At 40.8% G+C, this 26,895-nt stretch overlaps 1 protein-coding gene across 1 annotated transcript; it reads left to right on the top strand.

The window, feature by feature from the left end:
- Positions 1–785: 785 nt before the first annotated feature.
- Positions 786–26,895, top strand: ARHGEF38 (Rho guanine nucleotide exchange factor 38). Its single transcript, XM_039381506.1, has 14 exons — positions 786–839; positions 980–1,155; positions 3,693–3,816; positions 8,145–8,292; positions 11,213–11,230; positions 15,153–15,352; positions 15,842–15,975; positions 17,625–17,729; positions 18,868–18,990; positions 21,334–21,654; positions 23,674–23,814; positions 24,992–25,190; positions 25,372–25,631; positions 26,349–26,895. Exons 1-14 carry the CDS (start codon positions 791–793, stop codon positions 26,532–26,534), a joined length of 2,184 nt encoding a protein of 727 aa, XP_039237440.1. The 5' UTR covers positions 786–790; the 3' UTR covers positions 26,535–26,895.

Genomic DNA, 26,895 nt, shown 5'->3' with positions numbered 1-26,895 from the left:
AATGTTTTGGTTTTGTGTGTGTATGTGTGTTTCCTCATGAAAAATACAGATTAGATTGTCAGCGTACAGAGATAAAACTCAGCGCCCTTTTTACAGCTGACATAGATCTCTGCAGGTTGGCTTACAAACCAGAAAATGGGAAAACCATCATCACAGATAAGTAGGTTGTGTGTAGGTCCTGTAGTGTACGTAAATTACCCATCTGTAGAAAACTAGCTTGCATTTTCATGTATTTGAAACAAATCAGATATTCTAGGTGCTAAGTATTGAAAAACAGTTAAGAATGTCCTGATCTCAGTGATCTCTGTTGTTCCAAGAAATGTTTGTTATTGATCATTAAAGGTTTTCTCATATTGTCCTTTAATTCCTTTGCCTCTTTCAAAAGATTATTTTTAAACAGAATTAGAGGATTCATCATTATTGTTACTAACATTGCCTTCATTTGAAAGTTTGTCTTCCAGTACTTGCTGCCCTCAATTTCCAATGAATAGACTCAGTGTTACATTGTACAAAACAAAGATTATTATTGTGAAGATTTTTTATGGTAGGCAGCCTTTTTCTTTCACAGAACATATTTTTCCCGTCCTCCAAATCATAAGAGATGTCAGACCAAGACTGTGTTTTCAAAGGAGTAGAAGGGCATCAGCTATCCTTGAATTTCAGTGTAACAAAGATCAGGCTTTCCTGGGCTCCACAGAAAATTTCTGCCCAATACATAACATCTAAGCTGGGGGAGCTGGTGATGGGTTATCCTCTTAATGCCAAAGGGGCAGTTTCCTTCCCCAAATCCATGTCTACTTTTAGAGGAAGGAGATGGAATGACACTCAGTCTGATTTGGGTTTGCCACTTCTTATGCTTCTTTTCCTGCTCTCCATGGTGATTTGGGAATTTCCAGCAGGCACCAGATATGTTTCCCCACCCATGGTTGTGCAGGGCAAGCTTTGTGCACTCTTACGAATTTCTCTCTCTTTTAAACAGAAAAAATGGCCCCACAGGTGGCCACCTCACCACAGGAGGATGAAGAACAAGTCAGTAGACGCATGATGGCCAAGAGGGTGAAAATCATCGCAGAACTCATGCAGACGGAGAAAGACTATATCAGCAACTTGGACCTTTGCATCAAGGAAGTGATTCAGCCCCTGAGAAACAAGCAGGTGAGTGCTGGGGGTGGAGGACAAGGCAGTGATGTCAAGGTCTCAACCTGCCCACGTTCTTTTGGACAGTCTTAATGCAAGCACAAGTGCCAGCACGAGAGTGACGTGGTGCTGGAGCTGGCACTCCAGAAAGTGATATGTCAGGGCTCTGGTGAGGAGAGAGGAATGCTCTGACACTTGTGCTGCCCTTGCATAAAGCCTGCATTGAGGTACTCGCCCAGAGGCCAGCTTGGATGCTATATACTTTCCTGTGGGCTGCAACAGCAGCTTCCAGCTCTCCGTACCGCTCTGTAGTTATAACTTTTCTTACATGCCCTGGCAGACCTTTACCGGCACCTCGAAAAGCAGTAACAACTAATAAAACCAAGATTTTTTCTACAATAGAAACTGGAATGGAATGAACCTCTGCATCAAGTTTAAATTCAGTTTTTAGGATAACTTTATCCATCCTTTCAGACAGCTGTGGTGGATAAACACCATGCTTGAGAGGCCATCAAGCACTTGGGAAATTTGCACTCTACACGGAAAAGGTACATTTAAGAAGGAAGGCTCATAAACTATCTTTCAGGCAAAAGATCTCATTAGGCCAATGATAGCCATTTTCTTTTTTAGCTGAGACTTCAAAGAGCACCTTTTCCTCAACAGTATTTCAATTTGTAGGAAAATGGTGACGCTGAAAGCTGGGAATAGAAGAGATTGTGAAGAGAAAGATTTGTATTTTTTGGGGCCTGAAATATAGCATTCAGAGAGGCTACACTAATTATATCTGCTGCAAATATGGAATAAAAATAATTTTAAATAGACTTTAACCCAGGTTCTCTTTATGTAGGGTTTCTTATGAAACTGGTGATAAAATACAGGTGCAGAGGCCAAAGTGTCTTTAGATGACATTGACAATGCCTCTTCGGGGAAATGCTGTGGTCAGCTGAACTCTGTGCTGTTTAAACTCCTGCAGGACCTTTTTTTCATTCCTAAAACTCTGTCGGAATTTGTTCCAACCCATTTTTGGAAGAATAACCCATTTTCAGAAGAGCTGACCTCTGATGACATAACTTTAAGGAGTTCTTGACTTCTTCCTCCTCGCTTGTTCATCTACTTAGTAGTCTCCACTTGACTCCCTCCCCAGCCTGGCCAGCACTGAACAAGAGTATTGCCTGGCTGAACTTGAGATTTTTGACAAATGTGCTGTATTCTTTTGCTCATTTTCAGTCAACTGAAACCATTCGTTTTGTGTTAACCTGTGTAAGTGTCCATGCACAGCATAGTTTGGATATATGTAGACATTGTTCTGGGGAGTAGATCAGAAGTCCTGTGCTAGATGTATACAGGAAGAGTAATGTATACATCATGTGCTAGATGTATACAGGAAGAGTAATGTATAACTCTCTTAATGTAATAACGTCTGCATTTTTGAAAGGTTTTTAAGAATGTCATATGGTTTTAAGGCTAGTTCTCAGATAAACTACCATATTGAAAGTTTGTAATGTGTTTAGAGAAGGATAGCTTTTAGAAAATTGGCCTAACAATGAATTTGTTTCACATTTCCAAATGGATAAAGCATGTTTTAGCCCCTCTGATATTTGTAAAGAAATTAACTGCATTAGTACTGGAAGTATTTTTCTGATTCTGTTACAATAGCATGCAATTTGATCCTTCTGGCATCTGCTAAGCTGCTATGTAAATCAGCAATTCTGTTTCAAATGGAGAGGTAGGTTTCGAGGGTATTAATATGGATGATGAAATTGGTCTTGTCTTTGTTCTCAATATTAGCAAATTACCGCTGGCTATCTCCAGTTGTCTCCAGATATTGCCCTGCTGTGCAACGAAAAATATGTGTCCTGGAAATTTTTTACTTCCTCTAAAATGAGTAGGGACACAGTACCAAATTTTCTGTTGGTATAAATTGATACAGTTCATTGAAGTCCATGTTGTGTGCCTAGGCTCTGTAGGAAGCTCGTTAGGTTATATTAATACGCAAAATGGTAAATGTGTTTGTTTTAGTGGACATTATATGATCTTGATTGTATTCTTGGATTTATAGGACAATTAACTTAAAGTCATACCAGCTTTCTAGAAGTCATTGTACCTGTTAGCTGGCACCAAAGTGCCAAGGTCTGAGTTTATGTAACAGCCTCTGTTAGTGAGTGGTAATCAGGGAATAAAACCCATTGTCAACTATTGTTTTCCTCAGTGGGAAAGTAAACAAACATTTCAAAGCCAGCTAAGGATCTTTTCTTTATTCAGACAATAATATTTATTTCCTTCCCAGGTAAACACTTTCAGATTAGGGATAGTTCAAAATAAAGGTTAAAAGCACTTGATAACATACCCTTTGTTAACTGCGTCAACCGCATTATACTAATCTGAAAACTGTATATGCGTCCTTGAAATCACAAGGAGGATGTTTATATGAGGTTTTGCAGAAGTGGTGCTTCCTGGAGTTTTGAACAGTCAGGGCATAGCAAGAGAAGGTCTGTAATACACAATGTCCTTCTTTATCCTTTGTCAGTAGCTGCTTAATATTTGTATTCCATTAGATTGCTCGCTTTGACGTGGATGGCTTGTTTAGCAACATTGAATTGGTCCATCAAGTATCAGCCAAACTGCTGTCATTGTTGGAAGAAGCCACAACAGATGTGGAGCCACCCATGCAAATAATCGGTATGTTTACTGTCCTCTTGAGTTCTACAAAGCTACGTGAAAGAATAAACATAACTCTCTCCTGTCCTCCACTCTCATCAGACTTGACTTCCTCCCCAGTATCCCTCCCAGAAGCTGGCATACTAGAAGCTGTCCATAATGACACAGGAAAAATGACATGTGAAACCTGTCCAGTTGTTCTACTGTACTTGTAGGATTATGATGCTCTTTTTTCCATCCATCTGGATGTTGAAGGGGAGGAAGGAAAGAGAAAATGAGTTTAGAATGAGTAAAACCTGCAGCACTGAGTTATACAACTTACTGATAAGATCCTTTTCGTCGAGTTTGATATTGCCTACCTAAATCCACTCATGCTTATACCAACTCTTGTAATGCATACTCATTGTTATGCCATTCAGGAAAAGCATTAAAAACGATTGGAATAACAAGCATGTCATATGACACTACCACCCCCTCCCCCGCCACAACACTGTAAACATGTGTCCACTGGAGACACAGTTCATGTAAGAGGTGGTTAAGTGTGCTTAGTAGGGACTTGGACAGTAAAGAAAGCTGTAATGAATCTGAAGTTTGTGGGATTCTGTGTAGGAATGTCTGTAGGGATTATGGGTATTTTCGGCAAACAGGTTGGCCCTGGATATGTCACAGCAGTCACAAGTTCTACGGGCCAGGCCATGAATGTTAAGGCTGTGATTCACTTGACATTCTGGTGCAGCTGGAGAGATTTAAGAAGTTACCACTCATTAGGTCTCCTATAACTGCTTCTTCAGTGCAGAGGCCCTAGGTGAGCCATCTTAAGGGATCAGGTGAGAATATTTAATTTACTTTAGTGAAAAGTCAGACAGTTCAGTTTAAAAAACTTCCAGCTGTGATTCAGAGGTCAGGGAGGTTCTTTCTTCCCTAAACTGACCACATACCACAGGTAACACATTATAGAAAGTACCCCTCTTCTCATGAATAAGGAGGTAAAAAATATTGGTTGCCACTTGACTAAGAAACATGATATTAAAGCGTATGAGGCTTGGGAAAAGTATTAATCCTAGCACGTCTCAATCAGGTTTGCCAAGGCAACAGCTTAACGTAGTTTGACACGTCTGTTGTTTGGCGGTATTTCAGTGAAAGTGCATCATGATGAGTCATACTCTTAATAAGCAATGTTCTATTCTAGCAGGAAGTGCCTTTCTCACAGCCAAGAGAATCATCCTATTAGTTCCCTGTCACATCCAGAAGTAAAGACAAACAATTTCATCCATCTATTAGGTGTATTTCTCCAGAATCAGACAAAGAACCATGAAAATGTATGGTATTGTGGATCACAGAGTTGGCTAAGCTATGGCAGGGAAAAAGCTGTCAAATAAGGTGTGAGACATTCTTTCAAAGGCTGAGACAAAAGCAGGGAGAATAACTGCATCACTATAAGCAGTAAGTTAGTAGGTTTATTGTGCTGTAAAACTACATCAAGGTAATTTTTTGGGGGGATCTTAACAGTCAGTGTAAAAGTTGTTGAAGCCAGCCTATAGTAAAACCAGGCCGAGACAGTTTTAACACATCCATCATATTCCCTCATGTTTAATGTTTTTAAATATCTTGCATTGAAGTATCATACTTTGGAAGGCAACCCAATCATGGTGAGATTGAGGAGAACTGCTAATACAGTGCTTTGAAACCAAAACAATGTGGTTGCTTATATTCATGTCTTATTTTAGTCTATGTTCTCCACACTAACAAGTATTAATGTCCAATAGGAGCAGACTTGCAGATTTAAAGAGTTTCTGCTAAGGAGCTGGTATCCATACTAACATTTCAAGAGGCCTTACTTCAGACTGGCTGTAGCCTGTTCCTGTGGTTTGAGAGATGCCCTTTGTGGTTTGACTGCATAAAATGTGCCCTTGGAGTGTGTCTTCTGGTAATTACCATCCCCAAAGAGATCCAGTTTGTGTCTCTGTGACTGCTCCACCACACATACAAGGCATGGGAGATCAGGACTAACGAGTGATTGGCTTCAGAAGCCCTCTAATCTAATCTGAGCTAAAGTGCTAATGTAGACAGACCTTTTGTGGTGCTTGGTCTTCTGATGCTAAATGCCTCTGAGGTTAAATACCCTTTACAGTTCTCCCCTGAATTTTTTCTCCTCCCTGTTTTGGATGCTGTATATAGAGGAATATGAAGACTTAGTAACCTTGACTCAGCTGTAGCTATTAAACCCCCTCTTCTTCCCTCTCCTGCTGCTGTCCACACAGGAAGTGCCACTGAAAGCCATGGGGAGAAACTGTTTCTGTTACTCAAGCCTTCCTCCTAGGATTTTATCTTTCACACTGATGACCACCATACTCCAGAAGAGGCATCAGGCAGATTTGCATCTGTCAGAGTATTTTTAAATTTGTGCCCAAATACGGTGTGGTTTTGGTCCATAAAGCAAGCTCCCACAGAGATATGCCCAAAACTCATCTGATTCGGTCCATATGGCTCAGAACCAAGAAGGGCTTTAGGCTTAAGAAATCCATCTGCTTTTAAAAGGCCCTATCCATGAAATCAGCACATAATTTTTCTCATCACTGAGCATCAATGAAAGTATCTGTCATTGTGGCACAATACTTCAGTGAACAGAACTCGCTCATCTCTTTCATCTTGGGGAAGATAATTTCCAGCCTCTAGTATATACTGAAAGGAGCTGTAAGTCTACAGCTTGCATTTTTTCCACTGAAAACGGAACCTCGCTTGAGTGCTTAGCATAGTACAGGCCGTGCCAAGCACTGTAAGAGCTCATCATCTCTGAGAATCAAGCACCAAGTGCTCAGGATCAAGAGAAAGCTTGTTAAGGTTTCCTGTTACATTGTTAGCTAATAAAGACCTGCATAGAGAGTTCATGGGAAAGTCAGGATGCAATGTGCATTGGTAGCATTCAACATTAGCAGTAAGCACAAGACAGAGAAGACAGCTAAAGAGCATTAACTATAGGATGCTGGTGCTTTTCTAACTGTGCCCTTACAGTAACTGAAATGAACTCTGGTGGTCTTAGCTCTTCATTGTTTTTCCCTTATTCACACCTTGAAACCAACATGCATTAGACAGCCCAGTTAACCTTCGCTGCCAGGGGGAAAAACCCAGAGCTGTGTTACTGTGGTAACTGAATCATTTTTCACTTTAAGACGGAGCAGTTCAATGCAATGTATTATGAAACAGCGCACTCTGGTCAGGATGGAACATGCAGGATGTGTGACAGCTCAGCGCTTGCTCTGTGGATGAATAGAGAGCTCCCAATTAATGTGGTGTTCAGCTTTTAACTTTAATAATCATTGCTATAACTCAAAAGGAATGTCTATAAAATGTTGGACTTGTTGCCACATAGATGTAATTTTCAGTAAATGCCCAAGACAGGAGTTTCTAGCATTGCTGTTTTTTATTATATGCATTTCCAAGGACTCTGATCAGGGCACTGCTACGTGAGGGCGTAAGAACCAAAATAATATCTCGGCAGAAGAGCTGAAGCATGGCTTCTCCGCCTGGATAGTATCTCTTACGTACATAGAAACTGACACAGGAGTCTTAAACTGAGAGAATTAGGCTCCAGAATTAAATGGAAAATGAGTGTAGGACTACTTTAGTGCCTCTAAAATTCCCACCTGTTCTTTGGGGGAAAATGGTGGTGTGGATGACTTGAAATGGAAGTGTTTTCCCTCTTCAGTTGTATATAAGCCTAGATACTATATAAAAATGGCTGTAATCTATTGTGGGTTTACTTAATGAGGGGAGAGGTGGAGATTGTCCCTCTGTCATGAGAAGAAAATTCTCTATTCTAGGCTATAACAATTGCCATTTCAGGATTTTGCAAAACAGATAAAATTGAAATGGCTAATGTAAGATAGAGTCATTATTCCTGTTATAACCAAATTAAGTTCATATTCAGTTGAAAAAAAAGTCAAAAGGAAAACTAACAGGCTTACATTCATCCCTCCTGCCAGCCCATGACACAAAAATGGTCTCCCTTTATCAGTTAAGCTCTTCTGTGTGTTTTCCAATGCAGGGACATTAAGCTGGGGCAGTGAATTAGGAAAATGTGTTTGAAGGGGTACAAGGTATAGAGATTTCATGCTTTTTCCTGAGGGAATTTTTTGCATTAACACTGATATAATGATGCCTGGCTATGACAAAGATGAGCAGCTGAGAAATACATGTAATAAATAATGCACATAAACACGCAAGATCGTTTCTAAGGGAAGTAAAGTGCAAGCCAGCCTTTTTAGCTCACGGCTAATGTGGTGGAATAATAAAACTCCTTCTGAGATGCTGTTGTCTGACTTGACATGCTTTGTTTTTCTCCTCAACAGGGGAAGTGTTCTTGCAGATTAAAGGCCCACTAGAAGACACATATAAAATCTATTGCTATCACCATGATGATGCACACACCATGCTGGAATCCTATGAAAAGGATGAAGAACTGAAGCAGCATTTAAGAGACTGTGTACAGTCCTTAAAGTAAGATCTTTTCAAATGATGATTTCCGTCCATAGTCAGTTTGCCTGGCAGGGAACATTTTAAATGGATGTAGATGAAAGGTCCCCTGTAAATCTGGAGTTCTATAAGGCTTGCTGGGAGCTCTAGCTTATGCTGCTTTCATGAAAAGATGACAAGCCAGGGGCCATGATTAGATTTCTTTCTCTCTAAGATGGCCAAAAATAGCACAAGAAAGGTTGCTCTTCCCTTAGTTTCAGTGCCCCATACTGGCAAATAAAAAAAATGCTGCATCATATCATATTGGAAACACCTTGCCCAGCTCCCAGGAAACTTGCTGTCCCCCTGTCTTCAGCAATTCTATCGCTTGAATTTAAATAGCCTGTAATGCAGCTACTCAAATGCACTGGTGTTTCTGGGCCCCTGTTGCAAGGCCCCAGGGGTCTGGAGCTGCTATGTGGTGCTGAACCCCTCATGATGGGGGTGTTTGAGAGCGAACAGTGATGGAGCAAGCTGCCAGGTCCCACCAGTGGGAGGTGCTTTATGCCATCGGCTTCAGCGCCAGCCCCTCGGGGAAATGTGTCAAGAACTGGGGATACCTCAGAATAAAGGATCCATCTTTCCTTCACCACAGCTTCCTCCTGCAGCCAGTCACTGGAACCTGCTCATCCTCTCCATGGAGAGTGCTTCTCTTTCCACCCATAAATTCTCTTGCCCCCTTACTTTCCCAAAAGCATCACACAGAGGTGTCAGGAGGGAAAATGCCACAATTTCAGAGCAGAGATGTGTTAAGACTTAGGAGATGGGAAGTATGTCCAAGTGAAGTCTGGAAAGAGTGGTGGAGGAAAATATCAACAACATTGAAAGAGAAATGTTTACTTTGAAAACAGGTTATGTTGAAAATGACGCTTATTTTGTGCAATATATGTGGTTATTAAATACATAACAAAGTGTATGTGCAGGGTGCTCAGGTTTTAGCTACTCTGAAAGTTGAAAGAAACAGATTTTCATATAAACTCAGGCTTTCAGGCTAATGGATGACCAGGTGTCTCCCCTAAGGGAATGTTTTAGTTGCTGATGCCTGCAATATTCTTTCCTGGCTAATCAAGAGAAGCTGCTACTGTCATTCATCCCTGCTGCTGAAGCAAGGGGGCATGGAAGAAAATAAAGATAAAAAATAGCATCCATGTACATGCTAGGGTGGAGGCTGTCACTTGAATTCCAGAGCCAGCAAGAGGTGCTCCTATTCCAACATCTCAGCTGAGCTTTCCGAAGAGAAAGGATATTTTGTGCTGAGCTACTGTATCTTTGCTAGCAGGAAGTGACAAAGACTTTCTTACAATGAAGCCTTGTTTTGTCTTGTTCTTTCCTGATTAGCCTTTAAACAGGAACCAACGATAAAAGCACTGGTGTGTGTATACTATGTTGTGCTTTTTCCCACTGCCTAAAGATTGCAGTCAATGAAGACCTGAAAGTGCACCCTCAAATGCTAAAATGCAGAACTGTGGTCATTTAAACCTATTACTACCCATTGGAAAATATTTGCCCTAGGAAGAAAATTATGTAGGATTGTTACTAAATAAGTTATAGGCTGTTTTCCATTGTGAGGCATAACAAACGTGGGCAGTGGGGGGGGTGGGGGGTGGGGTCGGGGTGTGTGGGTGTGGGCTGGTGACGACTACTCTTGAAAAATGTTTACTTGTTAAATACTTTTTTTTCCTTAGAAAGAATACTGTTCCATTTTAAAAAATCTTAAATTAGCTGACATTACTAGGGACTTCTGTTCTTCAGCTGAGTAATATCTGACATGTAAAAAACAAGTTCTATATCAGGAGCAATTTAAGAGTGGCACTCTGCACATCTGTACAGACAAATCAGATTTAATTAGCTATGCTGAGACTCCTATTCCTTTTGACTGAAGAGGAAAAATATTCATCCCAAAATGTAGGTGTCTGCATTGGAGATGTGCAAATCCAAATTCTGTAGAGCCTCGTGTTTCAGCTGTGATTATACAAACTGGGGATATTGTTTGCTAGTTTAGCCAAAGAAATGCAGCTGGTAGAAATGAAAGGATGCTGGCAACTACCTGCTCAGCTTTCAGCCTGGAGTAGCTTGGTCACATATTACAGGGACAGAGGGACGTCCTAAGCACACAAAATGCTGACAGTGCAAAAGCTATGAAAGCACCAGCTTCCAGATGCTCAGCTAGACACTGGTGGACAAGGAGATGAGAGTGCAGGCTGTCAAAAAGAAGCGGCTGAGAACGTGATGTCAGGAAAGCCTAATGCAGAGATGGGGGGACATTTGGTTCTCTTGCATTTGAATGAATTCATACCACAAGGAAAACATTCTGTGCATATGCTTGCATGTTTGCAAATTACAATTGTAAGTCCCTGCTGCTTTCAGTATATAAATCTACTCCATCCTACTCTGGAGAAGTTTCATTTGATGTGTAGTCTACAAAAAAGCTTAACAGCTTCATTGATTCTATATCCTAAAAGGCTAAAAGGTATTCTTTCTCATTTAGAAATACATTTCTTTTTAAAGAGAGAAGACAGGAATGTATGTAAAGTATAAGAATGACATATTTAATTTTACTTTTTGTATTAACGACTTAATATTTCTTGCAATTGCTAGTAGAGTGATCCAAACTTCCTTCTCTTAACAGTGGGAGGACTAGGCTGGCTCTCATAGCCAAAGCCAGATTTCTGACAATCCTTTCTCATTTGGGTCTGTCCTTTCAAAAAGTTATAGGGCCAGATTAACCGATACTCTCTGGCTGCTTTCTACAGCTCTGCTGACACATAGCAGCCATAAACCTAAGTTAACTGGCCAGTTACAACTGCTCTGTGTCACTGAAATGTATCAGAGAATCTGGCTCCTGATCTGTGTAAATCCTTTTAGGAGGAATCTAATACATGTTTTGTTTTCTTCTCTTTTGCAGAAAGATATATGAAGAAGAGTAAGTACTCTGCCTTTCTTACATGTAAAATAATCTTTAAAATACCTTTAATTTATCTTTAGTATGTTTAAAACTGTACAGGTGGAAATTTTAAGAAGACAAGCTTTTTATGTCAGTATAAGCCAAAGATTTTTCCAGGACACATGTAGAGGGCTCTGAAGTCTGCAAGACTGCTTGTCAACAACATAGCATCAATTTTTGAAATTCAGACATTCTGAAATCTTTCTGCATAGGCTGCTGTAGACCTGCTACAATACAGACAGATTCGCAGGTAAAGGTATTTTTAACCTGATGACCCCTTCAGTAGCCTTTTATGAGAAGCCCACCTTAGGATTTTCCTTCTGACAGTGACAATGACGAGCTCATTGCAATGCTTAGCCAGAAAACTCCTCCAGCCACTGGTGAGTTATGGTTAAGGGAATTCTGTGCAAAATGTGACATCTTTGAAAAGCTATAAAGGAGAATTTATCACAGCTGCAGTTTCTGGACATCCAGCAGGTTGGGATCATTGAAATGCAGCGATGCCTCTAGTTACCTGCAGTGAGAGGTCAGAGGAGGGGGTGGCTGAACGGAAGGAAAAAATTACAACTTCAGATGAAATGTTAAGAGAAGAGAGGAGCAAGTGTGGTCTATATTGGTAGGAGAGGAACAGACCTACCTGTAAAATCAGAGAATTTGTTAGTCATTCATTTGCATGTAATAATTATGATCTGCGTAAAATACACTTCAAAGGCTTTGCATGTTGAAACTCTAAAGTTGGGAGTTCCAAGCTTTACTCTATGATAGGAAATAGTTTTTCTGCCTTTTGTTTTGATAAAGGCCATTCTTGCATACTCCTGTCCCTGAGCTTGGCTACCTCACATGGTGTGGTGGCATTTGCCTTCCCTGCTGACCGGCAGAGTGCTCAGAAATTCCATCACCTGTAACTCAGCTTAGAGGTTGCAGAGCTGTGGCAGGACTGCACCCAAAAATCCAATTGACGTTGAACTGAAAAATACAGCCTAACTCACTCCAAATGGTCTGTGATGTTGCTGCTTCCAGATTGCTTTTCATTCAAGCACGATCAAGAAAACAATTACGTAAATACCAGACAGTGCTGCCCTTTGCTAGCAGCTCGATAGGTTAAAAACTCTGCTTGGCTTAACAGGTGTGTGACCTCAGTGAATTCCCTGGGTTTGCATGAGAGGCTTATGGCACAGTGAATTATTTGTCCTACATGCCTTGTACTAAAATGAAGCCGCACAGCAAACCACGAAGCCTGAGACTTTAAGTTGGCTCTGCAGCCTGATGCCTGCACACTATTTCAAAACTGGCAAGCTGCTTATTCCACCAGCCTCAGCCTGGTGTACCACACTGGCTGTTGCGTTTGCCACTGGAACAAGCTGCTGGGTAATGAGACCAAATGAAATTAAATCCTGTATCACCTGCCTTTGTGTACCTCACCACCATGGATTTTTTAAGCAGGTGGGAATCTTTCTGTATGTGTGACTTGGAGGCAGGAGGAAGGATATGTCATGAAGCTCACTGCAGTTACACCAGCTGCATTTACTGCAGAGCTACAGTGATAATTTGCGATGAGATTAGTACAGCTGTGTATGACCTAGAATACTTGCTAAATTCACAATAACACGGAGGGAAGGCTGAAGTAGCATCACAAATGAATTATCAACTTAATTTTTTGCACAATAGATGTCATGAGCCATTACTCTCCTGCATGGCAAGGCCGTGTCCTGCCCAGTGGTTGGGTGTGTCCTACTGGGATGCATTGCAAATGGGACTTGTCCAGGAAGAGTGGCTATCTCAGCTAATAGTGCTGGGAGAATCAGATGAGTTGAACTTTGTGGCATTTTGTTCCCCAGGGAGTCATTATCTTATAACAAACCTGCTATCTCTCACACCACACCGCAAGACTGTGTCATGCAGGTACGAAACAGAGGACTGTTTATCACTTAGGCAGCTGTCCAAAGTGCAACTATATAAAGAGAAGACACTTGAAGATTTTTCCATTCATGAGGCAGCTTTTATAGATTTGCATTCATGGTGCTTTTCAGAGAAAACAATAACAATTTAAGATTTTTTTTCATTATTGCCACCAGAAGCTGAAAGAAGGGAAAATAGCTCTCTATTTAATGTAGGGTATAGGGGAAATGAGAGGTATTGAAATGATGAGAAGGTTTTGGGATATCAAGAAGCCTTAAAAGGCATTTACTGTTAATTTTTTTCATGCAGAACTTTTTTACAGATAATGTTTGAGATGGTTTAAATATGCAGATGTCTCTTCTCAAAGATATTCAAATTGTTAGTTAATTAGTCAGCAGTAAGGATTGGCTCTTGTATTTTTTACACATATAAAAATGGGAATGAAGGCTTTTTTTATTTTTACTCTTTCTGCTGCACAAAACAATAGATGTCAGCCTGCAAAACCAAGTGGCTGTTCCCTGTTCTTTGTACTTTCCTACATTGTGTTATTTCATCTTTCCACGTGCAGAAATCCTTCTTTGCCTACCCTTAACTCCTGCATAGTTAATGTCAAATAACTTTTTCTACTCCAAAGCAGCCTTTTGGCCATGCAAATGGAAAGCTTGCTCTGCTTTATTGCCCTCCACATGGTTACCAGCAGCTCATGCTAAGTTTCAAGAGAGAGGTCCCAGGTAGCTCGTGCTGGAGCTTTGCCTGGTTTGCTGAGGAGCACTGTAGTGAGGAGAGGCCACGGACATGTCTGTCCTGCTGCTGGCGGTTCAGCAGTGACTGGGCCTGGTCTTAGGACTTGACCACCTGGCGTTACTTGTTCCGGGGAGACCCCATGTTTCTACCAGCCACAAAGAAGGTAATGAAGGCATGTATGGTTCAGTCTTGCCCTTCCCCATTTCCTTCCAGGCTGTTGTGACAGCCTACACGCTGCACAGCCTCTTCCATTCAAGCCTGGAGAGTGTAAGCAAAGGCTTTTGTCCAGAGCAGGGCTGGAGCATGAGTTCAGCTGGCTTGGGGCCCAAGAGCTCGGGTGGCCTTCATGGCCTGAGGCACTTGGATGTCTGGGGAAGCTGCTCTGCTGCCCTTGCCCAGCCAGTGGGGGTTTACCCTAGATCCATAAAGCATCCCTTTTCCCTGTGCTGGAAGCTGTGACTCCCCTACTCTCATCCTTCTGCCACCCTGACCAGCTGCCTGCTTTGCCTTTGTGTAAGGAGTCTTCCAGCAGGTTGGATCAAACCTGGGTGAATATCCTGTGTGTTCTACATTTCCCCAGGCCCAATCTGGTACCCTTTGGAAGCTCAAGTATCATTAGAAATAACTAGCTGGCAGCCAGCAAAGAAAAGCCACAAGTAAAAGAGAGTAAAGCTTAAGGGTCAGGTCATGGTGGCAAGTCAGAGATGTTGTAAGAAGGGATGCATTTTGAGCAGGCATCCCAGTTACTCACAGCATGTAGATGTTGAAATTTTAAGCCTGAGGTGCCAGAGCAGGATGTAACAGCCCTGCTCACATGCATTTCTCAAACTTCCTGTTATTTGTTCTTCCACCTACTTCTCCCTTCCTGGGTGTTGTGATGTGTAAGTTATACCACATGCACCCTCAGACTGAGTGGGACAATTTCAGAAGTAGTGTCTAAGCAATAGTCTGATAGGTTGCTGAAAATACAGAAAATTCTGGGTGTATGTCACATTGAGGGGGCAACAGGAGAGTTTCGTTTACAACAGGCTCCGTTCCCTGACAGATGAGTCTTATTTTTTGACTTAAATGGTAATTGCACTTAAGTGACTATTACTCAGTGCAAAGGATTGCTCTGGTTTTGATATTTTCTGTAGGTGAAAGCTCAGCTGAAGGATATAAAAGGCAGCAGCTTCAATCACTAGACAGAAATAATAACAAGGTTTTGCCTTCGAGGAATTTCTTATTTTGTGACAATTTTTTTTGGTATAAATTATAGAGGGAAGCCAAATCTAATGGACATGGGATCTCTGATGATTAAACCAGTACAACGGGTGATGAAATATCCCTTGTTACTCCATGAACTCTTGAATTCAACTCCTGCTTCTCACCCTGACCACAAGGTGCTACAGGATGCCCTTTTTGCCATGAAAAACATTAATGTGAACATCAATGAACTTAAAAGGAGGAAAGATTTAGGTAAGAAAAAAGCACAGTAAGTCTTTGTAGGTTTGGGCTGTCCATTACAAGAGAGGTTTCAACTCCCGGTATTTCACTACAACAGTTTTGGCTGGTGCCACCCACGCTGTGTAATACACCGAGTTTCAAGAAGGTAACAGTTGCCTTAATGTCACTTAGCCAACTATGTTATCTGCCTGGTAACTCCAGTATCAAAACTATGAAAGAATTCATGTTATATTGTCTGTAATGCAGTTGCAAACACTGATAATAATTAAGATGCAGTAATAGTAATATTTCTTATAGACTTGCCACATTGAAGCCCTAACTTCACTCTTCCCAAGGTTAGTGTTGATAACAGGGTTTTCATCCTCTCAAGCATTTTCACACAAGATTACAGCAAGTGACATCAAAGTGTCTGCTCTCAAATGGTTTCATATTTGTGGGCCTGTCCCTTTGAAAAGTCCTGCGAATACAGATTGTTAATGTAATGAAATTCTCTGTCTGCAGTGCTGAAGTATAGGAAGAATGATGATGATGAAACCCTTAAAGAAAAGTTTTCCCGACTGAATATTCACTCCATCAGCAAGAAATCCAAGAGGGTCACCAGCCATCTGAAAATACTGACGGGGGGAGAACCTCAGGTACTTACTCATCCCACTGCAGATTTGCATCAACAGGTTCAGTTCTGCTTTTGCACTGGATGTTTTTCAAAACGTGTTGGAAATGGAGTTTGTGGTGTTGCGCTTTTTTTCTGCATAATTTCTAAAGTAATTTTCTGACTGTCAGAGAAGACAGGAAAGATCTTTGTGATTGAAATAGAAAATAATGTAATGTGTTCTCCACCTTTTCCTTTTTTATACAAGAGTTTCTCAAACTTCTGATCTTCAGTAGAGAGGAAGTGAGTGGTAGTTTTGTAAAACTAAGCCTGAGGTCAGCATTTGGCAGATAAACTGGCAATAGTTATTGTTGGTGCTGAGAACATGTTCAGTCCGTCTTGCTCCATGTTGTAGCATTCAGGTTCGGAACCCATCAAAGAAGATGAGCAATACCTCTAATTAGGAAAGGCCGTGGGGTTTGCCTCTACATGTGTAAAGACCTGGAACCATCAAAACTACTAGAGACAAAGAACTCTGTGATGAGTCTGATGGGCGTTGGGCAGCCAAAAATAAAATGCTCCTTCATAATTTCGAAGTTGTAATTCAAAACCTAGCAGGATAAACATTTTCAGGAAAGCTTAAATCTAAATCTCAAAGAAAATCAATTGCAACTGACCTTGAAAATTATATCCAGTACAGCTCACTGCATGAGATGGCTGATCATACAAGGTCACTTGCCTTTCTAGATGTGACTTTACAAGGTACATGCCATTTTTTCCTGTTTTGTTTTTTATCAGTGGCTTCCCCCTTTCTCTGATGAAAACTACCCACATTTTTTTTTCTGTTCATTTATTTGTACAGTGGAAATTTTTGTATTCAGAATGTGACAGGCACCAGCAAGGCTATAAAATGAGAGAAAAAAAATGGAATTAAATTTGATTAAGAGGATATGTGATTTTTTTTTTTCCTTTAGAAGCTTCTGGTTTATGTTTTTTGGTTTTGTTTCCCATTAAGCTTGAAACATTTGAGAATCATTTTAGAATCAGAATACATCTGTTAAAGATTCAGCCGTATCTGCTGCTTAATTAAACTAAGAAAGTTTCCAATTCACATGTTGAAACACGCCGTGACCCTTACAGAGAGACCCCTAAGACGAGCCTTGAGATTTCTCAGGCTTCTAAAGTGAGAGGTAGGCAGAAATAAACGTGTTTTCAGGGTGTTTCCAGCTGGCGCATAGAAGCAGCACAAGCCCATTCCCAGCTGCCGGGGTTTCCAGGGAAGGGCTGGCACGGCTCTGGGGTAACAGCGCCACCTACAGCCCTCCGAAGGGAAAGCGCCCCATCACCCACGGACCGGCACCCGGGCAAGTGATGCCACGACACCAAAACATCTCACCATCTTCCCCGTCCTCTCCTCAAACGGAGCAACAATAAGAGTTTTGTCGGCACGCGCTGGTATGCTCGTAAAAAAGCAGCTCCACGAGGATTTAAAAATTAAATTCTCTGTCATGTTGCCTTGTGGTTTTGACTTCTCTTGAATTAGAACTGGAGTTTGGGAGAATTAAGGGTTGATCTGTTTTCAAAGGCAGGAGTTCAGGGAAGGTTTGGGATTTATTTTAGCAGCACTCTGGATGTTTCTTTCATTAGCCAGGCTCCTCTGGGCCGCCAAAATAACAGTGGAAATGTCTATTTTAGGTGAAAGATCAAACCTTTGATAGGGAAGAAAAATTGTTTCGAAGTTTAGAGAAGACTGTGAAATTGTGTGTGAAGAACATTTCACTCTCTTCACAACATCTACAGGTGGGTACAAGCCTTTTTTGAAATCTGTGGCCACAAAATCCTGACCATAACCAGTTTGACACAGATTTCTGCCACTGGTTAGGCAACACCGAATTATTTATAAGCAGGCCTGTCTACATCAGAGTATTAAATAAATAAGCTGTGCTGCTGCTGCATTGCTGAGCCCATGGCAAAGTGTTGAAGCCACCTCTTTTGCATTTTTGCCCTGACAGAAGCAGGTTTTTGGAGATCCACAGATGCAGTGCAGAGAAGAAGGTGCTGTCTGGTGGCACAGTTAGGACTTTCAATCGCTGTGTGAAGCTGTCGTGCCCACCTGCTGCAGTCGAGCACAAACTGCTTCTCATTAAAAATGGAAGAACTGAGTTGCAGCCATATGAGTTAAAATGTCTTATAATACGTATTTTGGATGTGAGGACTCCTTCCTTTTTCCTGTTGCTAAGTTGTGTTGAGGCCTAGCATTAGATGTACCGAGTGCTCAAGTTCTGTAAATGTCTTTGCTTCAACCCTCCTCTCCAAAGTTGAGTGTTGGCTTGTGACTTATCAACCTCTCCCTCTCATGGACTACTTGCCAACTTTGGCATGAGGCCAAAGTGTAAGTGTGCCCTAACCAAACTCAAAAGTTGTTTGAGAGGTGGGTAAGATCAAAAGCCAGCTGGCCGGGGCTTATTACAAACACACCTTGTTTGGTTCAGAAAACAGGGTGAGGCCGGTGAGCTCAGCCCGCAAGGGTTGATGCCTGGAATGGTGCTGACAGTTCCTTATCCAAATGGCTCCACACTTCATTAAGATTAAAATTCTGAGTAAGCCACTTAGTTCTACTTAGTCCCCTAAAAGAGGTTTTTGAGGATGCATGGGTCTTGAGGTGGCTTCTTGCTGAGGAGTAGCTGATTTAGGGCATAGTTTTTTCAGATGAACATTAACAACTTAATTCTTAAGTAGTTTACATTGAAAATAGACAAACCACAGGAAAACATTATCACAGTAAACAACCCCACAATGGCTGGAAACTGCACAGCAGCTGCATGAGTGTCAGAGATGGAAAATTCCATCAGTATTATTGCAGTATCTGTCCGAGCAAACACAGTATATTAAAATAGATTGTAATACTGTTTCATCTTCCTACCATCTTCTCTTTTAGGATTCTATACATCTGGCTGCCCAGAATATAGTTGGGCTTCAGGAAATCTTGCAAGATAAAGGTGACAAAGTCAATGACTGTTTGAAAAAAGGGAACAACACTGCAAATCTCTGTGAAGACCTTGTAAGTTTATGCAATGTCCAGTGTTACACAGCTCTCTGTATGTGTGAGAAAACAGGTGTATGTGAGGAAGACTAGGACAGAAGGGAACTAACCCCCCCCCCCCACCTTAGGAATCCATTGGGAAAGATGAGTGGGGTTTTTGGTTGAGTTTCTGTAAAAAATAAGATAAAATTCTGTGTAAATGCATTGCATTTTCCCTAAAAGAACTAAAGAAAACTTTTCAAGCTCAATTCCTGGGTTTAAACTAAAATCTTTGTGCTAAATTTATATGTCTTCAGACAAGAGCAGCAGACTTTGCCTTTGTACTTTCATGACCAGCAGTTGCAGTTTAAGAGTGAATTTTGTGATCTCTATTGTGCTCATGTACTGTTAGCTCTAGAATCGCAGATCTGTGAAAATCTCAGATTTATTGACTTTTCAAGTAAGTTATTACCTTTAGAGTCATAGAATCATAGAATGGTTTGGGTTAGGAAAGGTCTCTAAGATCAGTCCAGATATTAACGCAGCACTGTCAAGTGCTCCACATAGGTAAACCATGAAAAATCTGAATATACCCCATAGTAATTAATAAAGCAATTAAAAAAAAAAAGGTGAGAGTTTTTCAACTAGTCTTTTGCTTTCAAAATTCAGATAAACTCTAATGTCTGGGTCTAATAAGATAGCTAAAATGTCTCTTCAAAATGGGACAGGCTGCTTCTTCAAAGTGCTGCTCAAGCTGGAAAAATTTAGAGGTGAAGGTTTTCTTACAGTTTCCTAGCTCTGTGCTAGGAATTGAATATAGCCATTCAATCCTTTCCAAAACACTCAGTCTGCAAGAAAAAGTATGCTCTTTGGCAGACCCCAGCCTTCAGGATAATGACAGGGAAGTAAGATGATGTGTATCTTTTCCTCTGAAATTCGCACCTTTGAAAATTATCTCAAAAATTAGTCTCAAAAATATCTCAAAGAAAGATATTTTCAATGTCTTTACAATGAAAGAGTGCATAAAGTGCAAAAGAGTACCCCTCTATCATTGCAATGGTGAGTGTGTTCATTATGGAAGCTACCTTCATACTCAGAAACATAAAAGAGAAGTAAAAGTAATTCCACAAGAGCTGAAACAAAATACTTATTTTTAGAAAAAAAATTGTAACACCTATCAGCTCATGATCCAGTTATTCTGAAGGTCTATGTAATTAAGAAAACTCCAAACAACTTAATCTTATTTGTTTTAACTGTGGACATTGTTATTAACCATGTTAAATTATCTGTTTATTTCTGCGTCTTGGATTTACAAGATTACAAGGATTCTCTATCCTATGTGTAAGGTTTTTTTAAAAACAGGCTTTTGTCTTGACATTGCACAATGGGTAGATGTTCTCACTGAACAACCCATAGGGTTCTTCACATGTTTTCCTGAAACGCTTTTATCAAGGTAGATCTCAGTACTGGGCTTGGGTTAATTTTTTTCTCTCCTTTGTGCAATAATTAATACCTTCCTATGTCATTAGATTTTTGGGAAAATTTTCAAGTGGAAATAAAATAGGAGCTATCTAGCCAGTGTATGTCATCTTGGCCTTGGGAGAGCAGTTCTGGGGATAAAATGGATGTGTCCTCAACCGTGATGTGTTTTGGAGGGTACAGAGACAGCTGATTGTGGTCTCACATTCAACCCGACAACTTAATTCACATAGAATGTCCAAGAGCTTTAATATGATGATGAGTTTCACTCACTACAAACCTGTGCTGTATCTGAACAAGTGACTTACAAAAATTTATTTCATGCAATATTAATCCCTTGAGACAATTAGAGACTAATGGAAAAGTCTGAGACTTTTTTTTACCAGGTGTCTAATTTTGTTGATTACTAGAGATAAAACCAACAAGCATAACCTAATTTAATCAAATCAAGTGATTGTTTGTGTTTGCTTAAACAGGAATTGAGTTACAGCTGTTTCCAGGAAAAAAAAAAAAAGGCAAAAAAGACTGCCACTTCACAAGATCTCATTGCCTTTAGGCTGTATATTGGCATGGGCCTTTCAGTTAAGGAAATTCCAGTTTTATTGGACCGCTATACCAATCCTTGCTGTTTTCCCCAGTGGTAACACCCTATGGTCAGTACCACAGGCTGCATCCTCCAAGGGACCACTGCCATTACCAGACACTGCAAAACTGATATCCCTCCTTTGCAGTGTTATGAAGGAGATTCTAAGTCATGATGGACCCTGCTTAAGGCCCACTGACAGCAATGTTTTGTGAAGAGTAATTAGCAGGTTGCTTGACAGGCTGTCATCAGACCCTGTTACAGGGTCTGAAGGACTGTATGAATAAAGTAATGAGTAGGTCTGTTTTATACCTTTCCAGATGGCTCAACTGGACAAGCTTATTTTGACTCCTCTCTCAGCACTACAAGCCTTGTTTTCAGGCCCTCAGAAACTCATCCAGAAGCGCTATGACAAGTTGTTGGACTACAACAGCTGCCTTCAGAGGTCAACCGGAGAAGAGCTGAACCTGGCAAAGAAAGACTATGAGGCTCTAAATGCACAGCTAGTGGAAGAACTTCAGGTATTCAACAGAGCAGCCAAAAAGATTGTGTTGAACTGCCTACATTGCTTCATCACCTTCCTCAGGAATATTATGTCTGCAGCACTTCAATCAAATTCTGCTGTGGTAGTGCCTGTTCCAGTAAGTACATTAGAAACAGGTATAGCTCTGACTTAATTTGTCTTTTTTTTCTTTCTGTATGCTTTGTTTAAAGTTATGTAGGACACACATCTACAAGCTACACTGATTTTGTTTGTTCTGCTGAGCACAATCAGGTGGTTTTTTTTCCTTTGCGAGCTCAGCAAAGGTTAAATTCATAGAATCACAGAATTGTTTGGGTTGGAAGGGACCTTAAAATTCACCTGGTTCCAACCCCGCTGCTGTGGGCAGGGACACCTTTCACTAGATCAAGGTGCTCAGAGCCCCATCCAACCTGACCTTGAACACTTCCAGGGATAGGGAATCCACAAGTTCTCTGGGCAACCTGTTCCAGTACCTCCTGACACCACCCTGACAGTAAAGCATTTCTTCCTGATATATAATCTAAACTTACCTTCTCTCAGTTTGAAGCCGTTCACCCTTGTCCTATCACTACATACCCTGATGAATAGTCCCTCTCCAGTTCTCCTTTAGGCCTCCTTTACGTACTGGAATGCCACGATAAGGTCACCCCACAGACCTGAGTTCTGAGGAACTTATGTTCTGAGCTTAAGTTTTTTTCAGACCTGGACTTTTTGTAGAGAATGATCCTAATGGAACTGTTCCAGCTGTTCCAGTGATAGTAATGGCAAGAACATTACAGTAAGGCAAAAAGGAGGCAGCTGCTAGCATTTTAATCTTGTTTCTTAGCATCTACCCTAAATGGCCAAGAAAACGCAGGAAAGAGAAATTCTAAGAAAGTACATGAACATTTCTGTGACTGCTAGAGCTGCAGAGTCACAGATGACTGCAAAAGAGAAACAAATTAGGAGATCTGATGAAATAATTTTTATGGAAAGCAAGTTGCTTTTAAACCCAAATATGCTGCAGAAGCTCCTGCAGACATCTCTTGGCAGTAAGGAATAGTTTTGTCTATGCTGGCATAGAAAGTCCAAATCATTTCACTTATGTAGCCAAAAGTACCAAAGGAGCCTGTGTGGGCTACACAGGAGGGCATTAGTTCCTCCAGCCCACTCTACTCTTTCTGGGCACTGTGGTCATTACCTGAAGATTGAAATTGAAAAACTATTCTCAATTTGTGTGAAAATCATACTGTGTTTCAGTTATGTCATACTTTTGCCTGGAGGACTTGAACCCCCTGAGAAGCATAGCTGCAACAGTGCCTTCCACACATCCAAATCCACTCACCTGAACCAGAGCAAGACTCTGTATAGGAAACACATTGTAGTAAGGCAGTTCTAGAGTATTCCTTCCCATCAAGGCTTGAATAGAGCACGTTATAGTCAGGGGTAGCTGAAAAAAATTAAGAAAGCAAGGTCAGGATCAAAACAGAGCTATGTGTTAAATGGCAAAATGAAGACTTTTCCCACATGAAGAAATTGCATCCCTGTAATTTGACATTTTCATGTTTTGAAAGCTGTTGTGTCAAGCATTGTTTTCTGTGAAGGTCTGGCTACAAAATCAAATTCTTTTTCTTTCTTTTCTGTTTTCATCAGCAAATACATTTGGGGTAAGGCATAGACCAAAAGGACTTACCCAGTGCCACAGACAGAGACTCAGCTTACCCAATGATTTTTAACCTATTGGCACCCAGTTGCACAAACACACAGCTGTGGGGTAAGCTACTCCAAGCCGTGCAGCACGTTGGCCATGCTGATAGCTGCTGAGATGCACATTTGCATCTGAAAGCAGGTGGCTCAGTAGCATAAGTACAAGACTGTTCATTTTCAGCACCATTCGGAATATTTTTAATGATTTAACTTCAATGGCCATGTCTTTTAAATCTAATAGCAATTACTAGAAACTTTCTTTAAGCAAGACCCTTTCTTCCCTCTACATCCTGTATGTAGAGACTACACTGCACTATGGGCTCTGCAGAAAATTGGCACAACTTGTCAGATTTCCTGACTCCTAGCATTCAGCCCATTAAGCCAAATCTGCTCTCTCTCAAATCTCCTTACCATTTTGTACATGAGATCTAACCCACATTTGTGTTTGCAGCTGTCCTCCTCAAGCATCTGTGAAGTGCAGAATCAATTGATAGAGGAGGTTCACAAGCTGAATTTTGTAAAAGAAAACAGCAGTGCAACATTTATTGAGAGAAAATTGAGCTTGGAAAGAAAGAAACCTGTCCCTTCTCCCGTGAGTACCATACATCTGGATCGTGTATGAAGCATCCTCTTTTGATCACTTTTGAAACAAATCCATTTTTATGCAACCTAAAGGTTTGGGCTTGGTCTCTTCCTGAATCAGGTTGTTGGAGTGAAGCTGTTTCATTGACTAGTAACTTCTGATGATTTTTCACTTTTTTCATGTATTATCTTGAAAATCTACTTGAAATTAGCTCGGATTACCCTTAGGCCTTTAAGCACATGTTAAGTCTAAGGTTGTATAAATAACTTGGGTTATTTCTTTTGTTAAATACTCTTATAGTTCATCTTAATCTTGTAATTCAGATGATTTTTCCCCCATGCTCAGCTGTGGTTATATGTACTGGTGTTTACACACATATGCACACACGTACACCCCAACAGCAGAAGATTTTAAAAATCCACCAGGAAATCTGTGTCCCCCTGGTTCCGAATCTTATAAGACATTTCCAGAGCTTTTAGGAGTCTAGTTTACAGTAAAGTAAAGACTCAAGTGCAGATTTACAGGAGAAGCTGAGGAAGCTGTAGGATTCCTTTTAGCATCAGTAAGGCAAATGTGTTCTTGCTTCTGTGGTATGTTAAGATAATACTGATGTGCAGCACCTCCCTCTCTGCCCTCTGACCAAAACTCTGAAACAAATATGCTTCCAGCAGTTAATAGCTCCTTGCCTCATTTAGGGAGGTAATTTCACCCAAAAAGCAGACAGTTTGGGTACCACTGATTTTTTTTTGACTAGTGCCTTATCATGCAAGTTGTTATGTGGTCTTAGCACGCCTCAGCCCATTTTTAGATTGTGCTTTTTTTGGTGATATTACATAGGAATACAAAGATCATCGCTTCAGAAAAACAATTAAGCAAGAGACAGTTCACATACAGAACACAATCCCTTTGAGAGCAGAGGACAGACTTAAGGGGTCTTTAATTAGTGAAATTTCTGCATTTATTTAAAATCTGCCCTTTACTGCTGACCTATTAATATAGCAGTTGGACAGGTCCTTTCTGCATATGCAAAGGCCATTTGGTCACATATAGCTGTCTAAGTAACTCCTTGGTCTATATGTAAAAATGCGGGGTCCGTTAGCAGCGCACACAGATTTTTCTGCATCTAAGTTGCTCTAGAAATGACCTCAGCATCATTGAGTCTGAATATTTTTTTTTTGCTTTTCAGCTGGAGTCCCCACGTCAAACAGAAGGCCACAGGTCCAAGCTGTTGTCTACGTACAGCCCTGAATTGCTGTACCAAGCTAAGCGCAAGTGCAATGCCACTCAGGAATTTGATATTGATTTACATGGAGGAGAACTGGTGGCTGTCGTGGAGCAAAAGGACCCCTTCGGAAGTACAAGCAGGTGGCTTGTTGACACAGGAAGTAAGTTCACTGCACAAAGATCCCAATGACAGCTTCCCTTTGGGATATTGATTTCTTTTCATTCTGGCCCCATCTGTTTGCCTCTGTCATACTGACAGCTGCATAAAATGGCTGGTTTTGAAATGATTTTAGCAGTGTTTTGCTGTTTGTTTATTTTCTGTCTCTTTATTCTGGTTTCTAGTCCTTAAAGGGTATGTGTATTCCTCCTTCCTGAGGCCTTACAATCCAGCCAAAGCACAGAAGGATGTCACAGAAAACGGCTTTAGTGATGATGATTTTGATAATATCAGCCTCTTTGTCTCTTCACGGCCCTCTACTGACAGCAGCACAAGAAGTCCAGGGCACAAGAAGAGTGACAGCAGCTCTTCTCTTCAAATCTGTGAAAATCCCACAATTAATGGCACAGGGACTGATGCTCTTCAGGATATGGATGATCAGCATGTAAGTATGATACACACTGTGCCTGTCTTCTTGTTGCTCCTATTTCAAATCCAGAATTATACTGTTTATAAATTAAATGGTTTCATTTTACACCGTAAAAGACTGGCACTAACCTATCAGTGTGACATGGGAATTTGTTATCCTCTGTTCTTAAGTAGCTATGAGGGAAGAAAAGATAATCAGTTAAACTGTGAATTGCAGTCCTGTGTCACAGAAAATAGACTGTTGCATTATCCCATCTACAATGCCTCATGGTTCCTCTATGAGCAGGAACCTGCAAAATAGCTCAGTTTGGGGCATTTTTAGACTTACCATTGACAAGAAAGCTGTGGCAATGCTGATCAGCACAGCACAGAAGTGACCCATGTACCACATTTGAATACAAGAGCTTTGTGAAAGGTGATTTTCCCTGAGAAAACCTTGCTGGAAAATTCTTCATGCAATCCATGTCCACTTGGTGTGAGCTGAAAACCAGCATAGTAAAGTGAAGAGATCTTGGAGTTTGGTTCATTCCTCCTCGTGCAGAATTCCCCAGAACCTTCAATTTTACTTTTTATTTTGGCCCTGTCCAGCAATCCCAGGCAGTGGTTGTGCACTGGTTTGTATATGTTATTACATGTTTTCTGTACACAGAAATCATACCAATACACAATGACAGCAAAGATGTAGCTACATTTTTCAATTCCTATTTTGGTCTGTGTGGCTTTCGTTTTTCAGACCTTCTATGCTGTTTACGCATTTCAAGCAAGAAATGACCAAGAACTCAGTCTTCAGGAGTACCAGAAGGTTAGGATACTTCGTTTTTCTGACCTGAGTGGCAATAAAGAATGGTGGCTGGCCGAAGCAAAAGGTCAGAAAGGATATGTACCATCTAATTATCTCGGGAAGATGACATACGCTTAGGAAGAGAAGGGCCCATCGAGCCAGTCTCTCTGAAGCAAACAGAATAATCATCTGTTACATTTTGCAGCAAGCAAGGCAAACTCACAAGTGATTGACAGAAGCCATGGTATCCAGCACACAAATGATATTGAGAACCTCCATCCTCCAAAAGCTATCACCTTGTCAAGATCTGAGTGAAGAATGATTTAACAGAAAGACAGATCCTGATTAACATCCTAAAGAGCTTGCTTTTCTATTACCCCATAATTTTCTCTTTTGTCAAAGCATCCTGTGTCAAGAGTCAACCTACAAGTACAAATCACAGCTGAAATCATGTTTTTCTTCCATAATATTTAGCAAATACTATTCAAGATGAAGAGAA

This window comes from Pipra filicauda, unplaced genomic scaffold (genome assembly GCF_003945595.2).
Source record: "Pipra filicauda isolate LSUMZ 115617 unplaced genomic scaffold, ASM394559v2 scaffold228_size1260155_pilon, whole genome shotgun sequence".
Taxonomy (NCBI): domain Eukaryota; kingdom Metazoa; phylum Chordata; class Aves; order Passeriformes; family Pipridae; genus Pipra; species Pipra filicauda.
This window is presented reverse-complemented; position numbering and strand designations above follow the sequence as displayed.